Source organism: Prunus avium, chromosome 2, assembly GCF_965620075.1.
Source record: "Prunus avium chromosome 2, drPruAviu1.hap1.1, whole genome shotgun sequence".
In the NCBI taxonomy this organism is placed as follows: Eukaryota; Viridiplantae; Streptophyta; class Magnoliopsida; order Rosales; family Rosaceae; genus Prunus; species Prunus avium.
This window is the reverse complement of record NC_142285.1, coordinates 22,408,511-22,429,008: the sequence shown is the minus strand read 5'-3', so window position 1 is coordinate 22,429,008 and position 20,498 is coordinate 22,408,511. Positions and strand designations below refer to the sequence as shown.

Genomic DNA, 20,498 nt, shown 5'->3' with positions numbered 1-20,498 from the left:
CCGTAGAATGATTGTACTCCAACTAAGACACATCAACTTATTGACAATAGATTTATGATAAATACTCCCTCAGTAATAAATAGCATGGATGGAAATTAGAAAGTAAAATGGGGTGACACATGATAAGAAGTAGGGGTTTCAGGTCAACTTGACTAAACCACCAACTCAATTATAGTGAGTTGGGTTGGTCTAAAATGAGTGAATCTTGGGTTCAAAGCATAATAAATTGTTATGTACGGGTTGAAACTAAAACTTAAAAGTACGCACAATTTTGAGTTAACCCGATCGAATCGCCAAATCCGATCACAAAAAGTTTGGATTGAGTTGGGTTGATTTAATAATGAGCAGATTTTGGATTCAAGAAATCATAAACTGCTATATATCAAATTGGAATTAAAACCGACCCAACCTAACCTAACCCATGCCTACCCCATTAAGAACTTTTTCAAAACTTCCTTTTCTTTTAGACAAACAGAATTTTTGGTTAGAGCTATGTTTTCATTGTGTACCTTGTTTGACCTGAACACATGTCTGTGTTCTAATAGTGTTGCATCAAATTAGATATACATACATCACGAATTAAACTCCGAAGTCAACTCCAAGTCCATTTTTTGCAAATCCAAAACTCTTTTTTATTTTTTCCAATTACATCATTTTTGTCCCATACATTACCTACACAATCCACAACCTCCACATATGCCTAGAAAAGGTACAATGAGAGGAAAATAAAAGAAAATAAGAGAGAGCCTATGATTGAATCATGTTCATGGCTTTGCCTATGAAGGAAAATAATTAAAAACAAAAGTGAAAAATAAGAAGAAATTTTTTGCCGTCCCTCTCTAAATTTAAGGGGACCGAGGGAGCAGCGGTCCAATTCAGCGGTTGCCCAAACAAAACCCAAATCCAGATAAAGGCCCTGATTTTTAGCCCCACTGTCTTCTCCTCTCTCCTCTCTCTCTCTCTCTCTCTCTCTCTCTCTCTCTCTCCTGCACTCGGCAGTCAAAGGTCAGCCCCTAAATTACTGTGGGACCCTCAGCAATTCCTCTTTCCCCCCTCTTTCTCTCTCACAGAATCTCCGCGACGACAGCTGCAAGCCTCCAATGCCCAAAACCCAAATCCCTAGAATTCACTGATACTTTGTCCTCCCTTCAATTCGATCTCTTGCTCGATCGGTCAATGCCGGTACGTCTCGCTTCCGTTTCGATTTGTGTATAGCTTTTCTTGGTCCGAATTTTGTATTTGCCAGGGAAATTCGGGTTCAATTTGGTGCAATTTCGGTAAACCCTAGTTTTTAGTAGCTTGAATCAGGTTGCATAGCGGGGGTTTGATTTTGTTTTTCTTCTGAATATTGTGATTTTCAGTTTTTTTTCCAAATTAGTTTGAATTTGAGCTGTTTATGTGGTTTTCATAGTGATAAGGTTGATTTTGGAGTTGAGTCATATAAAAAAAAGTAATATATGGATAATTGTAGTTGTTGAGTTGCTCAGTAAATGTAGGAACCTCAGAAGATATATAATTTAGAATCTAGATGTCGTTTGCATTTCTTTTGGGACACGAGGAAACGGAAGTTTTTAGTCAACTCTGTTTTGAATTATCTGAACTCAGTTCTGTTTTCGTAAAGTGAAGTTACATAAACTTTAGTACCATTTGTTTAGTTACACGCCACTGTATTATAATTGTTTCCTATAAAGATTAGTGTTTTATTTTTACTTTATTGAGTATAAATTATTGATGAATTTATTTAAAGAACAAATTTTGAATGGTTTTTGGTTTTGTACTAATTCTAGCTCCATGTGTATTGTAGATATGGTCAGAGAACCTTAAATAGGCATTTATTTATGGATATGATTTGTCCAAAATCGGGTTACTTGTAGATCACTGCTTTTGAGATTGTTTCTTGAGTAAGTTAAACTAGGTTTTGAGGAAGAAGCTATTTGTTGATATGAGCTGGTTCCCTTGGGCCTGAGTAATGGCGGGAAGTGTGAGATTTGAGATGAGTTCTGCCAGTCCAGAGGAGTTGGCCTTTGCAGGGGCCTACCCAAATGGGCTGAGGGGAAATTACCCTGGTGCCAGTTTGGATAGGTCTGGAAGCTTCCGTGAGGGTAGTGAGAGTCGGATGTTTAGTTCTGGTGGTAGTACGCCCAGGAGCAGTGCTTCTTTGACAGGGAATTTGCCTCCATTGCCTCAGTGCTTGATGTTAGATCCTATTACAATGGCAGATCAGAAGTGTCCTTCGTTAGGTGAGTTAAGGAGGGTTCTGGGAGTATCTTTTGGGGGAACTGCAGAAGACAATGCATTTGGAGCAGCTCATCTAAAGCCTCACCCTCCAGTGGCTACAGAGGAACTGAAGTGGGTCAAAGCCAGCGTGCTAGATGCCTCAAACAAGGCCAGGTAATTTGAGTGACTCCTCTGATATTGTTCATTTGTGCCTTCAGATCCTCTTTAGTAATGCTATAAGTTTTTTATGAAGTTCAAAAATAAATCTGTACTTCTAATAAAGATAATTGAACTTTCTAACTTGTGTCTACATGTTTCCCTGGATACTATACCTTTGGTTGTTTGTGTCAATGTGTATATATATCGTATTCTAAAAGTTAGCCCGCTACTGATGTTGCAACACTTTTGATCAGGGTTAGAGCAAAACGGTTGGATGAATCTATAGACAAATTGAACAGGTACTGTGAAGCTTTAAACTTAAAGAAGCAGCAAAGGAATGAGTTTATAACAAACGAAAGATCAGGTGGGTCAAACTTGCCGAAGATGGGAGCTCAGATGAATCGAAACTCTTCAGATCTTATGAATCAAAGGCTGGAAGACAGGACTAAGACCGTCGTGATGAATAGACGTGTTCGCTCATCGGTCACAGAAATAAGGGTTTGTATACAGCAACTTTTGAATTGTCTTCTTATCTATATAAATTTTGGATTATTAGATTAAACCTTGTGGTTTGATTGCATACAAGTAAGTTTTTTAGTATCCTGTGTGGTAAGAATTTGATTACTAGATTGCATGCATGCATACATATCTGTGTGCATTAACACTATAAACAGTTGCATACAAACATGGATGTACATACACACTTATGTGTGTATGTGCACATGCAAAGAAATGAACCCACAGACACATTTTCATCTGTTGTTAGTATTCAAATCTGTAGTTTGTGCAATAAAGATCAATGATCAAATTTCGATATCTTTGTGGTTTTTTAATAAGAAATGTTAGTCTTACAAAAGAGAAAGGAAATACAACCTGGGAAGAGAAATCAGATCAAAATCACAAGGCTAACATAGGTAGTGGCATATGAAACAACAAAAGACTGAAAGGAAACTATAAATGTAAAAACTAACTGGTGCCAAAGATTTACTAAATTTCTCGGACAGAGTAGTACTGACCTTTCAGATTTAGCATTATCATCCCAACTTTAAAATCCCTACTTGCTGATTCTATCAGAATTTCACATCAAGTTACTTGTGTTACTGAATAACATATAATTTGTGTGGTTAACTTTATTCTTTCAGGCTGAAGGCAGAAGTAATATGCTCACAAGGCAGCCTGTGGTCATGGGAAAAGATAGGGATATGCTTAGAGGTGAAGGCTCTGATGTTGTTGAGGAAAAGATTCGCAGACTGCCTGCTGGAGGGGAAGCATGGGATAAGAAGATGAAAAGGAAGCGTTCTGTAGGCACTGTATTTTGCAGACCCATGGATGGTGATGCAGAGCTAAAACGAAACTCGCATCATAAGCCTACTGATGAGCCTGGTCCCCAAGCTAGTGATGCTCAAGGTTTCAGGTGACTTCTTATATGTTAAAAAAAATACTCTAATCAAATTGAGTTGTAATTTTAAGTATCCACGACAACTTTATAGAACCATGAAATTAATGTAGTGTTACAAACTAATTTTCATTATTTAAACTTGCAGCCTTGTAGATTTCTGTCCCGGCATTATGTTTTGTTGTTGAATAGTTTGATACTACAAAACTGGCTTTGATGTTCTTTTTTCTCATTATAATCCTTTTTTGACCTGTAAAGTGTAAAATTGAATAGAAGAATAATTGTTGCGATTCAGAAATGTGAATTTCTTGATTTTGTCATCTTTTTTGCAATGCAAATCTTTCTTAGGGCAGGGCTTTAAACAGTTTAAGCTTGCCAAACTAAGGCCTGTTGAGCTTAGTTTGGTACAATTGTGAGAGAGTTCAAGCTCAGCTTTAGTTGTGGGAGGTTGATGCTATTCAAATTAAGGCATTTGGAGATTTGAGTGTTAAGGGAGTTACATTTTAACTTGGGAATAAATATTTGTGGGTCTTCCAAGACAATTTAATTACATGTGTGATTATATTACTCCATTGTCCCACATATTTCCGAACAATTTTGTGAAGGGGTCTCCTCTTCAATGTGTAAAGCCCTAAGAAGTGAAAGACGAAATCATGTGTTGTGTCATTTGTTAACCAAAGTTGTTATAATCATTGAACTTTGTGCGCAAGTGTTGTTTTTTAAAATTTTCATTTTCTTCTTTAGGGAAGATTTTCTGGGTCATCATCATTAGATGATTCCTACTCATCCATTTTCCTCCAAACTTGTCTTGCTTTCTTGCAATAATAGTTTAGTTGGTTGTGCCCATTATTAGTCTTTTTTGCTGCTTGCTATAACTAATATGTGAAACTTCTCAACTCTTACAGATCAGGGTCATTTAATGGTGGTAATGGCATTAACAAGTTAGACTCTAATTCCTTGTCTGCCAATGCTAATGCCCGTGTTGTGCTCAAGAATGAGCCGGACAAGGTCTCTCTTTCAAGGGATTTAATGGCTGGGTTGAGTAAGGAGCGACTTGGATCAAAGGGAAACAATAAGTAAGTACTCATATTTTGCTCATAAAAGAGTTTCTTGTAGCTGCATTAAAGATTTCTTTGACTGATTTGTTATCATAGTATTTTATACCAACTTGCTAAATGTCTTATCTTGTAATCACTCTGTTCAGATTAAATGTTCGTGAGGATAGTCAAATACCCAGTCCTACTCCAGTGACAAAAGGAAAGGCTTCAAGGGCACCAAGAAATGGCCCTATCACAGCAAGCAACTCATCTCCTAGTTTTCCTCGTACATCTGGAACACCTGAGGGATGGGAACAACCTGCAACTGTAAACAAAAATCATTCCATAAGTGGGGCTATCAATCGCAAGCGTCCTATGCCCACAGGATCAGCCTCACCCCCCATGGCTCAATGGGTTGGTCAGAGACCACAAAAAATCTCTCGAACCAGAAGATCAAATCTAGTGTCTCCTGTGTCAAACCATGATGAACTGCAGATACCCTCAGAAGGCTATTCCCCTTCTGATGCTGGCGCTAGGTTAAATTCTTTTGGAACCAATGGGCTGCTTCAAAAGAGTGTTTCAAATTGTGCCCACCAAATTAGAGTTAAACAAGAAATTGTTTCATCTCCTGCCAGATTATCCGAAAGTGAAGAATCTGGTGCTGGTGAAAACCGTGAAAGTAGATTGAAAGAGAAAGGACCAGGTGGTGGTGAAGTAGATGATAGAGCTGCGACTGCTGTACAGAATACTGGTTCTTCCCTATTGCCTACAAAGAAGAATAAACTGCTCAATAAAGAGGAAATTGGAGTTGGTGTGCGGAGACAGGGAAGGAGTGGTAGGGGTTCATCCGTTTCTAGGGCTAGCACTGTAGCTACTAGGGAAAAATTGGAGACTCCAGCCTCCGCAAAGCCACTTAAAAGTATGAGGCCTGGTTCTGAGAGGAATGGAAGGTGTTAACTCATTTATTTATTTATTAATGTTCTGTTTCAGTGTCAACCAATCTCTATTTCAATATTTTGTTTTCATTTTCCTGTTAAACCAGATTTCGTCATCGTTATATCTAAGCTTTGTTGTTTTTTCTTGTTTCAGTAAGTCAGGACGCCCTCCTCTGAAGAAACTGTCAGATCGGAAGGCCTTTGCTTGTCCAGGGCATATATCAACCAACGGTTCTCCTGATTTTGCAGGTACTGTACCAGTTTTCATTCATTGGTATGTTTGGATTAGGTGTTTTTGCTATGTGTTAATTGTAAGAGCAACTCCACCCATTTGCCAGGGGGGGGGGGGTGGGGGGGCCTAGGGCAGCCACTATTCATGTGAATAGTGGTTGCCCTTGCAAATAGTATATTTTGTGTTTCCACCCGTTGCCATGGCTAAGGGCAATTACTATTCATTTTTTTGTTTTTTTATAAATTTTTTTACCTCAATAATTAATTTGGATAATATTTTCGGATAAGATTTTTGGTGTGGGAAGTGAAAAATATGACTAAGTATTTATTTTTTTAAAATCTGAATTTTTTTGTTTTTTTTTCGATTTTTTCCGATTTTTTTTTTTAAAAAAAATTGTTGCTGACGTCAGCAGCCCTCGTTTTGGACCTCAGGCTGAACTGGCCTTCGGGCCAGCCCGACTTGCTGGGACCCGCACCTTGCCCGGGCCTGGGCTCACCGCTGGAACACCATTTTTTCTTTTTTCCCCCCCTAGCCCGTGTCCCAGCTCCTCGCTGGAGCTGCTCTAATGATACCAAAAGGTTGCTAAAAGAAATTATTATACTTAGAGGTTATTTTTGGGAGTGCAAACTAAAATTTAGAATTATGACTCTTGTTTTAGGATGTTTGGGCTTCCTAGATATCAGAACTTGCAAAAACTCTGCCTGGATGTGTTCTTTAAAGAATTTTGCAAGATTTGATAAGTTTTGGTCTTCATCGCATGCCAGTAATAAAAGTTATTCTCTTCTAAATTTCTCAGACATCAAATAGTATTAGGGTTTGGGTATTTGGTTAAATACATTCCTGTATATTTTTATGTCATCTGCCAAAAAGAATTAACTTTCATTGGTATGCATGTGTAAACTCAGTCAATGATGAGAAACCTGATTTCCATTATATGATTTCGAATCTTCTATGGTGACTGAGATATATTGTTTTCATTTCTTCAGATTTTTTCCTATAGAAAATAGACTAAAATGCATACTGCATATCAGGGTTTGGCTCTTTGAAATTACTGGGTTGCAATGATATGCTATTGCATTTCATGTTTCAGGTGAATCGGGTGATGACCGTGAAGAACTTTTAGCAGCTGCAGCTTTTGCTTGTAATTCCAGAAGTATGTTTCTAAGACCAATATTGTTTTTTTTTCTCCTTCATTTAGCAATATATACTTTATGTATTATATGAACGCATATTTGCATTATTATGAATGTGTTATTTTCATATACATATTTTTCACCATGGTACTGTTTGGTTGGTTTTGTAGATTTTGCTTGTTCTAGTTCATTTTGGAAGAAAATGGAACCAATCTTTGGTCCTGTCAGTTTAGAGGAGGCATCTTACTTGAAGGAGCAGGTAGTTGCTAAAATTTATAACTACTTCTCACTAAAAAAAAATCTATTTTATTAGATTGATATGGTCCCTGACAAAATCTTTCTATATTTTTATGTTTCCGTTTGAATCAGCTCATATGTATGGAGGAGAATGATGAATGCATATCTCTGATGTTTGGCAATGGAAGTAATGTTTCGGTAATGTCTAATAGCCAATTATGTTTTTTGATAGCATGATATGATTTCTAATTTTGCACTCTCTTCCATCTTCTTTACTCCTTAATCTTGGTAGTTTTTAATCCAGTGTCATATTTAATTTGATGGAATACTTGAATTTTGACCCTTTTATCTCATCCCAAAGTGTGCCACTCCAGACGTGTATTTATGCTATGCTTTTATGCATTCATAATGGTTTTCAAATGTTTAATAACACATTTTCCAACTCCTATGTTACCAAACTTTGCGTGCAGTATCCTGCAGTTAGGTTAGTAACACATAAAGAATGATTAGATGAGTGGTGGTATGAATTTTGAAAATGATAGTTTGCTTGCAAGGACATACATCAATTCAACTTGTCATCTAAAGGAAAAAAAAACCGAAGACATTCTATGGGTTGAATCTTGCTGATATTTAAAATTATTCTAATCAGCTCATGGTGCTTAACTTCTACTTTACTATTAGGTGTTCCTGATGAAGACAAACATCCTGCTGAGTAGGATGCCAGACATCTTGTTACTTATGAAGTTATCTTGTTTTCTCAGGGTGATATTGTGCATGAAGAAAATTTTGCATCCAAGACTCTTGCTTCTGGATCAAAAGAGAGGAACTTGCAAGACCATATTCAAAATGGAGGTATATCACGTGGAAGATTAGACTCCGAAGGAATGAAGAAAGTGCCTCCACTGTACCAAAGAGTATTGTCAGCTCTAATCATGGAAGATGAAATTGAAGATTTTGAAAAAGACATTGACTGGAGAACTATGTCTTTACAATATAACAGAGATGTTTCTTCCACTAATGTTGAGCCAAGGAACAGGGTCGGGATTCAGTTTGCAAACGAAACCAATTTGGGTCCTCAGACTCTCAATCAATGTTCCGTTGACAGTCTCCCCTGCAATGGGACTAGTGGCTTTGCTAATGCCACAGGAATCTGTAATCAAATACTTGCAGATGATTTGTCGAAAGTAGATTTTGCAGTATTGCATTCAGGGAGTGGGCTGTTCCCTGCGTTTTCTGAAAATGGTTGCCCATATGAGCAGATGTCTCTGGAGGATAGACTCTTGTTGGAGCTGCAAAGTGTTGGCCTATATCAAGAAACAGTGGTAAGCTATTAACTTATTTAAGTGATGATGTATAATTGCTTGGCTCTGCGACCGTATAGTTTCACTTTACTCAGTTTTTCTGGGTCAGTCCTTTTTTCTGCTAGAAATTTGCATGACTTCCACTGCAGAATTGGGAACTGGGGAACTACTTTGAATGACAGCTCTCTCTCTCTCTCAGTTGCCTCTCTCAACACCTTTCTTACATTAATCTAACACCCTTACCGTTTCCCTTGTCTCAGCCTGATCTATCAGATGGAGATGATGAAGCAATTGATCAAGATATTGTTGGACTACAGAAGCTACTTCACCAACAGGTTACGGTCCTTAGATTTCACTTTGTATGAACATAATTGAGTTTCCGCATTGTTAAACTGAACTTGTACAGAGTTATTTCTTCTCAATACTTTGTTTACACAATTATTATCTTGCAATTGGTAAATTCTGAGTCATTTCTACATCTTTTCCTATTTTTGTCTCATAGTTTGATTTTTCTGATTCTTCGGACACTGTAGGTTGATGGGAAGAAGAAGCAGTTGAACAAATTTATTAAAGCAATTGAAGAAAGCATGGACATTGAAAGACGGTAGGATATTCAAATGTGTTTTGGAAGTTTGTAGTATAACATTTTTCATTCGGAACATCAACACAATATCAATTCTTAGATTCTGTGGAAGTTCAATCTTATGTTGTTGAATTGCAGGCGGCGTGACCAGGTTGCCATGGACCAGCTTGTCGAGTCGGCTTACAGAAAGCTTCTGGTACTTTTTGCAATTGCTTATTTTCCCACTGTTTATTCCTCCAATATTAGAAGCTATCTGTCATGTATTACAGTGTATCATATGGGATGGAATTCAAACTTGCATGTTCCCAAATCTATTACTTACATCTTGATTGAATTACCCACAAATTATATATATTAATTTAAAATGCCTCAATATGCACATTTTGCTGAATTTTAATTGTAGCATATGAAGTGTTACGGAGACAATAAAAGGTCCCATTTTCTGGTTTCTGTAGGCCACTCGATATAAGATTGCTAAGGTTCCCAAACATGTTGCTGTTGCTTATACGAAGAGGACTCTTGCTAGATGTCGCAAATATGAAGAAAATGGAATAAGTTGCTTTAATGAGCCTGCACTTCGAGATGTCATTTTCGCTGCACCGCTTCACGGAGGCAATGTGGAACCCATGAAATGCAATGGCTTAAGTTTGCCACCTGAAAATCAAAACTCTTACCCCGTGGTGTCAGGTTGGCCTTTAATTATTTATATTTTTGTGCTTTTGATGAATGTATTTGTAGTTTTAGCATACTTTACTCTGTGTTTGTGTGTGTACATTAGGAAATTTATGTGCTACAATATGCATATTTTGCAAGATATTGAAAGCAGGTGTTCAGTCAAAGGCATATATATCAGACAAAACCTATGCACTGGTTTTCTTCTATCAGACAAAACCTATGCACTGGTTTTCTGCTTTCCCATGATGTGGATTTTTTTTCCAAATGTCCCTAATTATTTAAAGATATTTTTTCACAGAAACTTAATCTAGGGTGACCTGGTTTCAGTAAATGCCTTTTTTTTTGGCTCACAGGTTCTTCCAATTGGGCGGAGCAGCATGATCATCTTAACAAGTATGGCAGAGATTCTGATGGTACTTTTGGAAGTCTTACCCATCGCTCTACGAAGGACTTTGCTAAAAATGGACCATTATTTTACAGAGGGAAAAAGAAGGAAGTTCTGCTAGATGATGTTGGCAGTCCTTCCTTGAAAGCTGCATCAAATCCTGGTACTATGCTGGGCCGAGCAAAAGGGAAAAGAAGTGAGAGAGAAAGGGACAAAGATGTATCAGCCAGAAATTCTGTTGCCAAAGCTGGCCGCCAATCATTGGGTAACAGTAAGGGTGAACGTAAAACGAAAACAAAGCCCAAGCAGAAGACAGCTCAGCTCTCAACTTCAGGAAATGGGTTGGTTAGCAATGTCGCTTCAGCTAGTGGTTTTATTGAAGTTGTTGGCAATAGTAATAACAGAAAACGAGAGGTTGGGCCAGTACGCTATAATGACAATCATGAGGGTCCTACAGAGACCAAGAAACAGATAGATAGTGCAAACTTGCAGTTGAATGAATTAGACCCCATAGAACTAGGAGTAGACAATGACCTCGATGGGAATCAAGATCTGAGTACTTGGTTGAACTTTGATGAGGATGGTTTGCAAGACCATATCGCGGAGGGGCTTGACATACCTATGGATGACCTCTCGGATTTAAATATGCTTCTGTGAGAACAGCACACTGTATATTTCCTTGGATTGTTTGACATTTAGACAAGATTGATGGTGTTATTGTCAGAGGGCAACCTGCTAATATAAGTTATGGCTCTGGCAAACAGGCACATGTAATTATGGCCATTCTTTTTGTATACTTATCTAAAGAAGTTATATAAAAAAAAGGAAAACAAAAACAAATCTCAATTGTTTATGTCATGCTGATAAATTCTCCTGTCATAACAAATAACAGTTTTCTTTTGAACCGTAGTTTGTTTCTTTCATTTCTGTTTTCTCTAGCATTTATGACTTCTTCTATTAAGAATATATTTAAGTGCTTACTGAGGTGATAGCTACTTTCCTTCCAATTTTAAATGACTTTGAGATACTCTGTGTCACAGTTATTCTGCAGATGTGCACTAATGAGTATGTTTTGTGTCAGTGTGTTTGACGAGTGGGTTATCTATTTGGTTAACTAGAGTGGGTCTACACCTGATAGGGAGTCTTGATTGTTGTTGTCAAGTTGTTTATTGTTGCTGTCAAGTTGTTTATGAGCTTATCTCCTAACAACTTTTGCTCTTGGGCTTAACGTTACTTGGTATTTGTTTTGCTACTAGAAAATGGGAAGTTTTTCTGGTTTATTTCTGTTTCGGGAGCTGTTACAGTCAAGACCTCTGCATTTATAGGTAAGAGGGTTCTAATTATGTAATTTCGTGACTATTTCATTCTGTTTAGAAACTCGATTCTACGAACATCCACTTCAAACTTGATCACATCTTTTTTAATAATTTGTTTCATTAGCTTTTGGTGGTTTCTTTACTGAACTTCTTTTTTGTGCTCTGCTGTTGCAGGTCGGATTTTTGGGAGATGCTCGTCCTGAATATAGCTCGCAAGTTTTTGTGCCAGGTTCTTCATTTTTACTGTAAGATGCTAAGCAGGTGTTGTGTAATAGCTACGGAATATGCTTACTCTCCTTGCCCTATAACCTGGTTGGAATAGTTATACAGATCAGGAAGTTGGAATTGTTCTGGGGCTCTATATTCTTTCTTATTTGCATGACTAGTTTTGTTTTTATTTTATGGTTATGATACTTTGATTATTCACTTCCTGTTGAGGATCATTACTCATTAGCTTGTTTATAGAATTATTAATCTATTTAAATAAAAGTAGATTCATTCAATAGTGAGAAACCATTGTTCTTCTTGCGTTTATTACATTGGAAATTGTTTCTCTTTGCATTGTTCTATGATTATTCTTTCCTTTCCTGAACTGTCTTTGTCATTCCTTCCTTAAAAGTTGAAACAATATTTGCTTATAAATCCATATAGAGGCTTGATTGCATTTTTTCCGGCCCTGCACTTTACACTTAAGATTTTCTTTGATCCCTGTGATAACCCTTACCTTTTCTAATAATTTTGAATTCATCCAGTTTGACAATTCTGCCAGAAAAGTAGGCAAAACATGCAAACCTAGGTCACTGACCGATGTCGTCCTCCCCTCCTTCCTTGTTGCTCCTGTCTTTTCTCTGAAGGTCAACTTTTTGTTCTGGACATCTTGTATGCCCTCCAATATATTTTCTTCTTCTTTTTAAGTCTTTAAACTACATATTGTCTATATGCAATGTCGTGTACTTTGGATTTAGTTTTCTGATTCTTTTTTCGCCATAGATACTATAGTGCTATGCGTTTGGAGATAACAAGAGAGGTTTTACTGATTTAAGTACTTGCAGTGGGAGTCTGAAATGGTGGTTTAAATGCAAATTATGCTTTGCGTTATATGGCTGTAGGTGAACTATGACTGTTTTGTGCAAACCTGAGTTAGGTATGTAGTGTGATGATTGATGTAGGAGAGCTCTGAAGTTCTGTGGGAGTGTTAGAGTGTAAGATTCATATTCTGAGTAGTTTTAAGGACTACGCGTAGCAAGTTGTAAAATGGAAAATGTTTCCAGAAGTTTTAATGGCTTAAAACTTAGCATGAGGGGAGGTCCACGAGTTTTCTGGTGCAGCAACTGGGTAAGATGATGTTGGCTTCTAGAGTTAGGGATGGGATAAATATGGATTGTAGGGTTTTAATAAAAGAAGTGATGAGAGAGTGTTAGTCAAGGATGAAAGGTAAGTGAATAGAACCCGAAGAACAGTTTTTTCATTCTTTGTGCATTTAAATGCGTAAGTGATGATCCATCTTCCTGCGTTCTCAAAATAGGATTTGTAAAGGGTGTGTCGGAGCTGGAACCCAGCTTCGATGGGCTTGAATTTGCTTCCACCTGGATATTTGTGTTGTGCTTTCAACCGGGTAGCACATCATAAAAAAGTTGCAATATGCTTTTTGTGACTTTGCTCACAAGATAAAATGATAGACCCGAATAATAGTTCCGAGAATGTACCTTTAAGTATGTACCTTATATCAAACATGTAAGTTTTTCTAGATCTTCATCATGGACTTCAGGAATTCCATGCTTTTAGATGTCTTGCTGAATCTGAAACTTGTTATGAAGTGTGCAAACCACCAATGAATGAATAAGATATGGAGGAGCTTCACAAAGTGACAAACACAGTTTCCTTTCACTGGTATGTTCTTTGATACCTATTTTGTGTTTAATTGTCATTTTTAATTTAGTAATTAAATATTTGTGGGTTTCTGCGGTTGCCTACTGTATGATGACCGAAATAACCATGAGAAATTCGTGCAGTATAATTTGTTGGCAGCAGTCCCTCGTGCTTGACCCTTGCTCCAAACGCTTAATATGCTTGGAAGAACATTCAATGGTGGGACAGTAGATTTCCTTGAAAACAAGATTTGGTAGTTATATCTCGTATCATTATCTAGGACTAGGTCGTCTAAGGATCATGTTACATGTACATGTTGATTAGTATCTTGACTTCCTTTTTTGGTTTCATGTGGATAATCAGAAAATATTCTTTTGTTTTCGTTAGCTTTATAGATCTCAGATTGTTTCTCATTCCATTAAAAGATTGCTTCATTGGATGTGGAATTTCTTCACGGTTTTAGGTTGGCTGCCTCTAGCAGTACACTATACATTTTTCGTGTTCTTAAATTGGCTGCCTCCAGCAGATTGGTTGATACTTGGATTTTCATGGAATGTATTGTAAAATGAAAAGAGAACCAGTTTAAATTTATAAAGATTTTGCTTCTCCACAGTTTTATAGGGGATCAAAGGCAAAGTGACAATCTTCTAGCGTCTCTACAATTTGATTTCTTAGTGATATCTGAAAGGATCTATCCAAACCCCCACGCCATCCGAAACATAGCACCCTACGGACAATACAAAATTTTGAGCAGATGACCCATGAATAAATTAAGGAATTAGCAGAGATGTCAAAAATTTCCAGATTTCATCATTTATGCATCTTGACTGCATTTTACTTCATCCTCAAGGCAGCAAATCCAGAAGCTCCCCCTCAAGGAACAAAAGATTGCTTCAGTCAATTTACCCAAAGCATATGTACATAAAACTGATTTTTGTCAACCTGGAATTACGAGTATACAACAAAAGCCAAGCTTACATCTTAATCAATAATATGACAGTCCCCTAGTCATCCAGATCCATCCTATACCACACTTGCCCAATATAAACGCAGTAATGCTGACGGAACCAGAACGACCCTATGCCGGAGGGATGATAAACTTGATACATAGTACCGCTACAGTTTAATTTTAGTTTCTCCTGCAAAATGCTGAAGTGAACGGTTTCATCGGTGCTTCAATGGTGTCACGAAATCCAAGTACGATGTACGGTCTTTGTGTGAAACTGGAATGAGTTGTTCTACAATTTTTGTGACAAATCTGACACTTGGAAGATGAAGAGCTGCGTGATACTCCTCTTCGTAAAAATCTACCTGTTTTAATGTTCTCATGTAACTCTAAGTAGCTGATCTTGGATGACCCCTTGCAATAGAGACCTGCGATTTTATGGAGAACTATGTAACCTTGAAAACCAAAAATGGCTTCTCAATGAAAACAAAGAAAGAAAATTAACAAGGGACTTACCAAATGTCCATTTCCTAGCTCAAGAAGCCAAAAGCGCCATTCTGTCATAGCCTTCCCTTCAACATTAACAGAGATGTTTGTTCAGCAACTGTGATGAAATTCCATTGTGTCCAAACCATATGCCACTCCACTCCCAATTGCTTTGACATAAGCTTCTTTCAGACACCAATATCTACAGAACCCTTATAAATCATCAGCTCCTCGAATCTTTTGACCTCTCTCGCATGCTGCTTCCGCTCCGATAAATAAACATGATTTTTACAAGAATTGTGCCAAGAACAGGAATATAACATCATTCTTGTAAACACAAATCTGGAACTTATAGCATGCAGAACAAGATACTAATGCTGTATTCCGTAACCTTAATACGTATTCGGATCTCCATCAAAACCAATTTCGTTTGGACGAAACAAGAATTGGCAAGTTTAATCATACATACCAGATAGAGTTTGCCTTCCAAGGTGCGTTTAATGATCGTTTCATCATAGGGAATTGCCAAAACTTCATTTACAAGAGCATATTGAAGCAACCGGCTCACAAGTCTACCAATAACAAAATGCAATGCAGTTTCGTTACTACTGTCTCAACAATTCTCCTTAACTTCAATCCATTATCATTTTGCTTTCTTGGATGATAATTACAACATCAAAATTCTGTAGTGCGTTTAATGTATTGAATTTTTTTTTTTTTAAAGTTCAATAATTTCATCAGACGAGTCTTTTTTGACTTTGCCAAAAGCAGGTGTCGAGTGTGGTCATGAACTAACGTGGTTTATATGATTTAATGTATATTTTATTTATAAAAAGATTATAGAAATTGTAAGAGTACGAAAACAATGATCATTAAATTTTTAGCTAATAGATAGAGTTAGCCCCACTCGTTGAAAAATTCATGGTTCCGCCCTATACCACTTGCAAAACGCAGAAAATAATACAAATAAATGGCACGAAGATTGTACACAATTACTCATTTACTTTGATCATTATATTGAGTTTTCTTCTTTCTGGGTTTTGTTGGAACAAAAAAAATAAATAAATAAAAGAAAGAGAGAGAAAGGAAAACCTGGTGACAGAGAATTTCTCAACTGGAGGAAGAAGAGAGAGAGCAACGGAGAAATCTTGAGAAAATGAAAAACCCACAGAAATTATAAAAAAAAACAAATATCATGCGAGAAGCACAAATCTGTTTCTTTCGTTTGGTGGGGCTTACTTCAGCCGTTGGATTTTCCCAACGGTTGAGATTACAAAAAAAAAAAAGACATTTTGCTATAAAAGCGAAGATATAGAATCCCTATCTCTCATTTCGCCCACAACCCTAAACCCTCTCACTCCAGCCGTTACTCTTCTCCCTTCTCCTTCTCATCCCTTCTCACATAACCATGGCAGAGAGACCAGCAGAGAGAGGCCGCGGAGGATTCGGCCGAGGCTTCGGCGGGCGCGGAGGGGACCGCGGTCGCGGAGGAGGCCGACGCCGCCCCGGGCGCCGCGAGGAGGAAGAGAAGTGGGTCCCAGTGACCAAGCTCGGCCGCCTCGTGAAGGAAGGCAAGATCAAGAGCCTGGAGCAAATCTACCTCCACTCTCTACCCATCAAGGAGCACCAGATCATCGACGCTCTCGTCGCCTCCGGTAGCCTCAAGGACGAAGTGATGAAGATTATGCCAGTCCAGAAGCAGACCCGGGCCGGTCAGCGAACCCGATTTAAGGCCTTCGTCGTCGTCGGCGACAGCAATGGGCACGTCGGACTCGGAGTCAAGTGCAGCAAGGAGGTGGCCACTGCGATACGTGGCGCGATCATATTGGCTAAGCTGTCTGTGATTCCGGTGAGGAGAGGGTACTGGGGTAACAAGATTGGGAAGCCCCATACGGTGCCGTGTAAGGTGACCGGCAAGTGTGGCTCAGTCACAGTCAGGATGGTGCCCGCTCCCCGTGGTGCTGGAATTGTTGCTGCCCGTGTGCCCAAGAAGGTCCTGCAGTTTGCTGGTATTGATGATGTTTTCACCTCCTCCCGTGGCTCCACCAAGACTCTTGGCAACTTTGTCAAGGTATATCTAGTCTATCCAAATTTTCATTGTTTTTTTGTGTGTTTCACATTAGTTGATTGTTTGTATATTATTATTATTTATTGGATGTTGTTTAGTTTGCTTAATAAGTATCAGAGTGTGTTGGGTAGCTTTTGGTGATGCTATTAATCTTGAATTAATAATTATCTATTGAAAATTTGGACAAAGAGTTCTTACTCTTAGAAATATGCAAATGAAATTTGAAAGAAGAATGTGATGAGCTTGTGGAGTTGAGTGTTGTGTAGTTGAAATTGAAATCTACCCATCTCAGGAAGCTCTTAACAATCTTTAACATTTTGTTTTTGCATGTTTTTAGACGTGGGAAATCTTTGGTTAATGCTTCAGCAATGGTTTGTGCAGATCTAATACATTTTCTTGATAATCTCTTACTCTTAGAAATATGCAAATGAAATATGGAAGAAGAATGTGATGAGCTTGTGGAGTTGAGTGTTGTGTAGTTGAAATTGAAATCTACCCATCTCAGGAAGCTCTTAACAATCTTTAACGTTTTGTTTTGCATGTTTTTAGAAGTGGGAAATCTTTGGTTAATGCTTCAGCAATGGTTTGTGCAGATCTAATACATTTTCTTGATAATCTCTTATTGGCATATAATTTAACAGTTTTAGTTTGTGTATATTTGCATGATTGAGGATACATGAATGCAAAAAGTTTTAGTGCATGTTGTGGCTGTAGAAATTATGGAAGTGGCATTTTGACATGAAGTGCAGTTAAAGCATTAATATGTTTGAACAAGATAGCACTAAATTCTAATTCTTTGCGTAGTCGGGCTTTGAAAACTTTTTAATGGTTGGGCTGGTTAATGGATATGGAGGGTCTGGCCCTTGGCCCCTCTGATGGTCCTGGCAGCCTGACTCTGAAGTATGAGTCAAGATAGGACTTCTGTGAACCAATATGTTAAGTTTAGGGCTGACTCTGACCTCAATGTAGTCCGGATTGAAATGAGTAGCGTTCCTCTTGACCCTTAGTGTCAATTGTTCTTTATGATATATGGTTTACTCCTTGGTAGTCATGTTAGTTCTTGATTTTCCATTGCCTTTTGTACATAGAAAATTTATAATTATCATCCTGCAGTTTGGGTGGAATTCCTCAGTTGAAGATGTGATTTAACTAGACTGAACTAAGTGTTACTTGAATCTCGTATTATTTGCATTGTATCTAATCATTTGAGTGAATACATTTTTTGCAGGCTACTTTTGATTGCCTCCTGAAGACCTACGGTTTTCTGACCCCTGAATTCTGGAAAGAGACACGCTTCAGCAAATCTCCATTCCAAGAGTTCACAGACCTGTTGGGCAGGCCAACCAAGCCCCTTCTCATTGAAGATGTGGAGAAAGTAGAAGCCTAGTCTGACTGAGAGAAGCTAGTGTTTATTGAAGATGAAATCTTAGTTTCGGCATTTGATTTCTAGTCTTGAAGACATAATATGTTGCCTTTTTGGTTTATCAACGTTTTTGTAATTTCTTTCATCTTATTTTTGTTTGTTTAAACTATGCTGGATTCGTCGAATATGTTTCTTTGCTGGAATATTTTTGTTTTCACAGAGATTTACCAATGCTTCCATTCCATTTGGATATTTAATCAATTGCCTTGTAATATACATGAATGAATGCGATAATATACTAGAGGCTACAACCTATTTTGGTGCCGCTGGTCCGGCAATCATTGGGTAACAAGCAGAAGATGGTTCTCCGCTATCAACCTCACCCGAATACGGATTATTACGGACTAGTAAACATGCCATAGGAATAGACAATGACTGTTGATGAGGACGTACAGTTTGCAAGACCATATTGCGGAGGGGCGCTTGACAATGGACATACCTATGGATTTACTGTTTATTTCCTGGTATATTTTGACATTTAGACAAGATTGCTTTGCTGGTGTTATTCTCAGACTAGGGCAGCCTGCTATGCTAATATATTTATGGCTCTGGCAAACGGTTCTTTTTGTACACTTATTTAAAGAAGTTCAAATAAAAGGGAAAACGAAACAAATCTCAAGCCTTGTTTATGTGATGCTGATAAATTCTCCTGTCATAACACATAACAGTTTAGTTTCTTTTGAAATTTTAGTTTTCTCTAGCATTTCTGACTTCTTCTGTAGCAAATATATTTAAGTGCTTACTGAGGTGCTAGCTACTTTCAAATTCAGTTTGTCGTCCAAACAAGTCGTTTTCAACTACACACTTCAAATTTTTTTCATTTTAGGGACTCATTTAAATATTTCGGCTTCCAATCATGAGGTGCCACGTGGATAAGAAGAATATCTCCTAAGTTAATAATTGAGCCCATTTATTTGGCCAATTAATTGATACAAAAAATAGGGATATTATCTTAAATATGAGATATTATCTTAATTTGGGAATATAATCACCAATTAAAAGATAATATCATCAATTTATGATATTATCTTGATTTAGAGATATTATCATCCATAAGTAATTTGATCCCAATCAAATCCCTAATTGACTAAATCTCTCCATTTAAGGGTGTTGGGGTCTTTTTATGTCGGAAGGCTCGTTCGGGCTTGTTGATTCTTGGACTGCCACAGAGTGGTGAATCAAACATCTGTTGCCCCTTTTTCTAAGTTAGAAAGAACTAGGCCCAAAGCATCCCAAGGGAGAAGCAAGTCATAGGGGAGTACTTTGTTCTTCTTCCAGAGGCTGCGTGTTTTGTGCTGATGTTTCCGGCAGCTAGATGAAGAGTTTGAGATGGTGCATTGATGTTGCACAGGCTTGGTATGAGAGTTTTCTTTGATGAATCAAGATAATACAAGGGTTGGCATGAAAGGCTTATGGCTTGGGAGCTAAGAGAAAATGAGCATGAAGAAAGGATTAATGCTTGAGATTTTGGGTGTTTTCAGCAGCTAGACGAAAAGCTTGCGATGTCTGCGTTTTCTTACCAAAAAGGTAATGACCATGGTTTCAACTTAGCTTGAGAGGATGAGTGTTTCAGACTTGGGATGAAGCTTTTTGAGAGAGAGAGAGAGAGAGATTGAGATAAAGGATGGGTGGCTTTGGCAGATTTCCAGCAGCTTGACGAAAGCTTCGTCAAGCTCTTGGGTGGCTTGTCATAAGAGAAAAAGGGGAAGAAATGGAAGATTCCAGAGGTGAGAGGTGATGCTTCCAGCAATTAGTAAGGATGTTGCTCGCTCTGGATGAGTTGAAGATGACTTGCTAATGTTGATCTGAGATTATATGAGCTTGGCATGAGAGCTTGGAGTGTGAGAGCTAAAGACCCACAAGTTTAGCAAATGAGAATGCTTGTGCTTGGCTTGGTGTTTGATACGCTTGAGTTTGGGTGTTGAGAATTATTGTTTGTGGCTATGGCTATGAGGATTTAAGAGTTTCAAGAGAATGAGGATGAGAGGAAAAGCTTGAGGTTTGAAGGCTGTTTGGGCTTAAATTTGGCACGCCCAGTTCAAAAGCAAAGGCCCACATCATTTCTTCTAAAGTCGCCTATTTGGGCCCAAAATTGGCACC

General features: G+C 38.0%; 2 protein-coding genes and 1 long non-coding RNA gene across 3 annotated transcripts; 2 read left to right on the top strand and 1 right to left on the bottom strand.

Annotated features, from left to right (window-relative positions):
• The first annotated feature begins 879 nt into the window (after positions 1-879).
• Positions 880-11,199, top strand: LOC148296625 (uncharacterized). The gene is made up of 16 exons (XM_088248817.1): positions 880-1,182; positions 1,805-2,391; positions 2,631-2,874; positions 3,519-3,790; positions 4,678-4,848; positions 4,977-5,759; positions 5,899-5,993; positions 7,067-7,129; positions 7,280-7,368; positions 7,479-7,544; positions 8,108-8,668; positions 8,908-8,982; positions 9,181-9,251; positions 9,369-9,426; positions 9,686-9,917; positions 10,259-11,199. The coding sequence occupies exons 2-16, from the start codon at positions 1,970-1,972 to the stop codon at positions 10,945-10,947; spliced, it is 3,891 nt and encodes a 1,296-aa protein (XP_088104943.1). The 5' UTR covers positions 880-1,182; positions 1,805-1,969; the 3' UTR covers positions 10,948-11,199.
• Positions 11,200-15,024: 3,825 nt separating this feature from the next.
• LOC110774331 (uncharacterized) lies at positions 15,025-16,073 on the bottom strand. The gene is made up of 3 exons (XR_015833675.1): positions 16,000-16,073; positions 15,377-15,479; positions 15,025-15,109 (listed from the first exon to the last, which is right to left on the bottom strand). It is a non-coding gene; the product is annotated as an uncharacterized LOC110774331 (long non-coding RNA).
• Positions 16,074-16,222: 149 nt separating this feature from the next.
• LOC148296624 (uncharacterized) lies at positions 16,223-18,565 on the top strand. Its single transcript, XM_088248392.1, has 2 exons — positions 16,223-16,978; positions 18,204-18,565. The coding sequence occupies exons 1-2, from the start codon at positions 16,316-16,318 to the stop codon at positions 18,360-18,362; spliced, it is 822 nt and encodes a 273-aa protein (XP_088104518.1). The 5' UTR covers positions 16,223-16,315; the 3' UTR covers positions 18,363-18,565.
• The last annotated feature ends 1,933 nt before the right edge of the window (positions 18,566-20,498 follow it).